Source organism: Arachis ipaensis, chromosome B09, assembly GCF_000816755.2.
Source record: "Arachis ipaensis cultivar K30076 chromosome B09, Araip1.1, whole genome shotgun sequence".
NCBI classification, from domain to species: domain Eukaryota; kingdom Viridiplantae; phylum Streptophyta; class Magnoliopsida; order Fabales; family Fabaceae; genus Arachis; species Arachis ipaensis.
This window is the reverse complement of record NC_029793.2, coordinates 130,898,837-130,903,462: the sequence shown is the minus strand read 5'-3', so window position 1 is coordinate 130,903,462 and position 4,626 is coordinate 130,898,837. Positions and strand designations below refer to the sequence as shown.

General features: G+C 32.4%; 1 protein-coding gene across 3 annotated transcripts; it reads left to right on the top strand.

Moving 5' to 3' along the window:
* Positions 598–4,362, top strand: LOC107616648. 3 transcript variants are annotated; one of them, XM_021110438.1, is made up of 7 exons: positions 598–996; positions 1,448–1,603; positions 1,728–1,835; positions 2,600–2,704; positions 3,188–3,229; positions 3,316–3,759; positions 3,997–4,362. In XM_021110438.1, the coding sequence occupies exons 1-7, from the start codon at positions 990–992 to the stop codon at positions 4,260–4,262; spliced, it is 1,128 nt and encodes a 375-aa protein (XP_020966097.1). In that variant the 5' UTR covers positions 598–989; the 3' UTR covers positions 4,263–4,362. The 3 variants fall into 3 exon arrangements, with proteins under 3 accessions (XP_020966097.1, XP_020966095.1, XP_020966096.1); XM_021110436.1 differs by having other exon boundaries at positions 3,316–4,362; XM_021110437.1 differs by lacking the exons at positions 1,728–1,835; positions 2,600–2,704 and having other exon boundaries at positions 3,316–4,362.

Here is a 4,626-nt window from a genome sequence, read left to right as displayed (position 1 = left end):
TAACTTTTACTTAATTTATTTTTTATGATAAATTTTAAATATTTAATAATTATTTATTTTTATACTTTTAAAATTAAATATTAATTTTTAATAAGTTAGACAACTTTTAAGCTTATAGAATAATAGAATATAATGGTTCTTTGAGTTTGAGAAGGGCAACATATTATACACGATTCTGGTGAGAAGATATTATGTCCTGGTCTGATTTCTTATAATATAGTACAGACGATAGCATATATAATTAGCTAAACTAGATTGTATAAGTGTCTATCTCCAAATTTGGTGCCTGCTCTCGCTGACGACAATATACCAAATAGATTTTCGTTCCGTCATGGAGAGACCAAAACCAGTTTCTGCTGCACAAGGAAGCTCATCAAGGAATCCAGGTTACTTTAATTTATTAATTAGTTATCATTTATAAATAAAAATATATATAAATATCTTTATCTATACATATTTCTTTATGTCCGCCTATATATATTTTAAAATTTTGAATCAAACATACAGATGAAACAGAAGCAAATACGAAAAAATTACTGGAGGCAGTGCGAAGGGGAGACTTAGAGGAGACCTTAAAGTTGGCGGCGGTGGAGACAGGAGCAATCAGGGCAGAGGTGATGACGTACTGGCGCGGAAGAGCACTTCATATTGCACTTACGTTCGGGCATTTGCACATTGTTGAGAAGTTAGTGCAACTCATGTCACCGGAGGATCTTGAGCTGGCAACTGATTCAAACACAGTGTTGTGTTCTGCTGTTTTAAATAAGGACGAGAATTTTAACATTTGAGCTGCAAAATGCATCGTCGCAAAACATGATAGGTTGCTCACTCTTCCAACCCCATATTATTGGATTCCGGTGACATGGGCTGTTGAATTGGGCCACAATGAACTGGCTCGCTATTTGTATTCTGTCACACCATTTCATGTGTTGCGCCCTGAAAATGGCAAATATGGCGCTGATCTTCTCGTCAGGTGCTACTATTCCAAGATGTTTGGTAAAAATATCCTCCCTTCGGTTTCAATTCAATAATATTATTTTATGAGAAATGTTAGGGTGCCAGCAATTTTGGTGTTTTGTAATCATCAATTGGCCATCAATAATGTTTTTAATGGTATGAGATTACATCTAATGATGGAAAATCACTCACTTTTATTTTGATGGTTAAGTATTGGCCAGAAAACATAAAAGTTGCTGGCCCTAGACTTTTCCTTATTTTATATAAAGTAGCAAAGTTTAGTTGGTTCTTTACTCAATTAAATTACTCTCTCTAGAATTTGTCTTATTTCATCAACATGAGTGTTTTTAAATTGTAATTATATGGCGGAAGTTTTCCATTGTAAATTAGTATCATATCACAATTGCATCTTGATGCCTTTGCAAGAATGGCCATAATTTAACACATTTTTTAGATGTGGCTAGTTAAATGGTGCGTGCATATTAATTAGATGTGGCTGTGGACTTGTTGAGGCGTTGTCCAAGATTAGCAATGCGTAATCAGGGTCAGGGAGCTGGGGATAACTTATTGTTGACGTTAGCAAAAGCACCTTCCTCGTCACTAGATCAAATACAGTTACCATCTTGGAAAAGATGGTTGTATGAAAGTAAGTTAAAGTTTTATTTTTTATTTTATTTTTCTCTCTTCCAAGTACTATTAAAATAAAGAAAGTAGCTTATATTATATGTATGACTAAATTCACATTTACACTTGCTTATACAACAATAAAGGGATCCACGTGCACCTAGCCCATGAATTTGCCCTAGATGAAGTTGTTAATCTCGTTGCGGAAGTTAATGACAGCATCAGAGATAATTATGCAAGGAGTGCTGGTAGTGGTGAGTTCATGTGTACATTTCAAATATCCTTCCATCTTGGATCATGTAACCTAACTCTATATTCATTGAAATTAGGCTTAATTATTGTTGGAATATTAGTTAATTTTTTATTGTAAAAATATTTTTTAACTTTTGTTTTTTAGAGATTTTGAATTTAATATTAGAATTTAGTATGTAAAATTTAAAGAATAATACGAAGGAGCTAACTTTTTTTTAGTGAATATCAGTCAATTTCTTACAATTAGTTTATGTATTATATTTCATAAATAGTAACTCGAGATTAATTATAAAATTTATCACTTTAATATTTAATTTTAGTTTAATTAAAATTTTATATAAAGCAACAAAATTTAATTGAATCTTCACTGAAATAAACGGTCTCTAAAACTTGTCTTATTTTATTATTTTATTAATATAAATATTTTAAATTATAATTATATGACAGTTATATATTGCAATACGAGGACTGTTTTCAGGGAATAGATCATCTTCAGTAGAAAAAAAACTGGATGGTATTCAGTATAAGATTTTACTTTTTATTGCTCTTTCTCTCTTATTTAATTTTGATATCATTTATAAAATTAAAAATAAAAGATCACACTTTATTCTCTCAAATGTTAAAAAAAATGGAGAGGATGCATTTTCCTGTTTTCATGGTAAATTAGTATCACATTACAATTGCATCTTGATCCTTTTTGGTAATGGCTGTAATTTAACACAATTTTTAAATGTGGCTAATTAAATGATGCGTGCATATTAATTAGATGTGACTCTGGACTTGGTGAGGGATTGGACAAAATTAGCAATGCGTGATCAGGGAGCTGGGGATAAAAGCCAATTCCCATCTTGGAAAAGATGGTTGTATGAAAGTAAGTCAAAGTTTTATTTTAGTTTAATTTAATTTTTTATTTTTTTTCCCTCTCTTCCAAGTACTACTAAAATTACGAAAGTAGTTATTTTATTTTAATTTAGAATTAATAAAATTTCACTAAAAAAAGTTAGCTTTTTAATTAAACTCTTTGAAACTTTTCAGCTTCAACTCCTTTTCTTGGTCAATTGCTACAACGAAGAATTTGTGATTACACCGATTTTTAGTTTTATATACACTCGTTAAAGAACCAAAAGTTGAATTCTTTGTATAGGAAAAAAAAAAAACTTCTAATAGTAGTTATTACATCAGATTCCTTGAACAATTCCTAATTTTTGTTTCTTAATATATTTTCTTGTTAGAGTAATTGTTAATTAGCAAATATATATGCCATGGAACTCAGCTTGTACGTTTGCTCGAATTTTGGCATTTTCATTTGTATCATTTTTCCCCTAATTATTTTTTTACGATGATGTGTATGTAGGGTTACTGCTCGGATTGGTTGGGAATATCGACAATTTATTAGGTACCATAAGAAATCCTTTTTAAGATTCCTTCAATAATATGAAATTTCACATGAAAATATTTAGATTTTTGACACGCATACAACAGGAATTAAGAAAATACGCGAAGCAAAGTTAGGTCACCAACAATATCTTGCACTCTTACGTGCTACATGTAGAGGAGTGACTCCTTTAAATGATAAAGAAATACAAGAAAGTGGAATAAGGAATGCGATATTTGAGGCAGCAAAACGAGGGAACGCTGTATTCATTGTGGAAGCATTAAAGGTGCACTTTACACTTTATGCGATCCATGATGAAAAAAGGAGGCGCATATTTTCCCTCGCTGTGGAGTATCGTCAAGCAAACGTTTACAATCTTCCAATACAACTTAGTCCGATTCCTGGGGCCCTTTTACAGATGCAAAGAGAATTGCAGTGGTTTAAGGAAGTGGAGAGTATCACAACACCTATGATAAGAGAACGTTTAAACGATAACAATTTGACACCCAGAGCATTGTTCACAGAACAACATACCAATTTGGTGAAAGAAGGTGAGAAATGGACCAAAGAAACAGCTAGTTCTTGCGGTGTTGTAGCAGCTCTTGTAGCTACCATCACTTTTGCTGCTGCTTTCACTGTTCCCGGTGGCAATGACCAAAGCAAGGGATATCCAATTTTCTTGCATAAAAAGCTATTTCTATTGTTTATAATATCAGATGCAGTGTCACTCTTCTCTTCCACAACTTCACTGCTTATGTTTCTGGGTCTCCTCACTTCTCGCTATGCAGAGGATGATTTTCTCAACTCACTGCCTACAAAGCTGATGATAGGCCTTTCCACCATGTTCATCTCTCTTGCAACCATGATGGCTGCGTTTTGTGCTTCTCTTTTCCTTATGCTCCAAAATCGATCATGGATCGTCATTCCTGTGACTCTGCTTGCCTCTGTTCCGGTTACTTTATATATTTGGTTGCAATTTCCATTGCTTGTTCTGATCTTTAAGTCAACCTATGCACCAGGCATCTTTGATAGAAATATTAAGCCTTGGCTTTGAGATTAATAAACTAAAAGCTAGCTAAGTAGCCAGTGTGGTGTTCAACTTTGATGAATTCTTATTGTGTTTGAACATTTCAATCTAATCATCATTTGGTTTATAGTTTTCTCTTCTTCTTTGTATTGCAATATAATGTACCATTTTTTTTTTTATAAAATTATTGGAAAAAGAATAAAAGGTAACCATTTCTCTTTCTCTACTCTGCTGCGTGGACGGTTATGAACTGCAATAATTGGTTAGTTTGTTAGTCTTCTAGTGATTTTTTTAATTGCTCTTACTTCATGGAAATTATTTGTCCAAATTTCAAAGTATACTTGATCTCGTATCTTTTTCTTTTTCATCATATTCTAAGCGCAGAATTGTT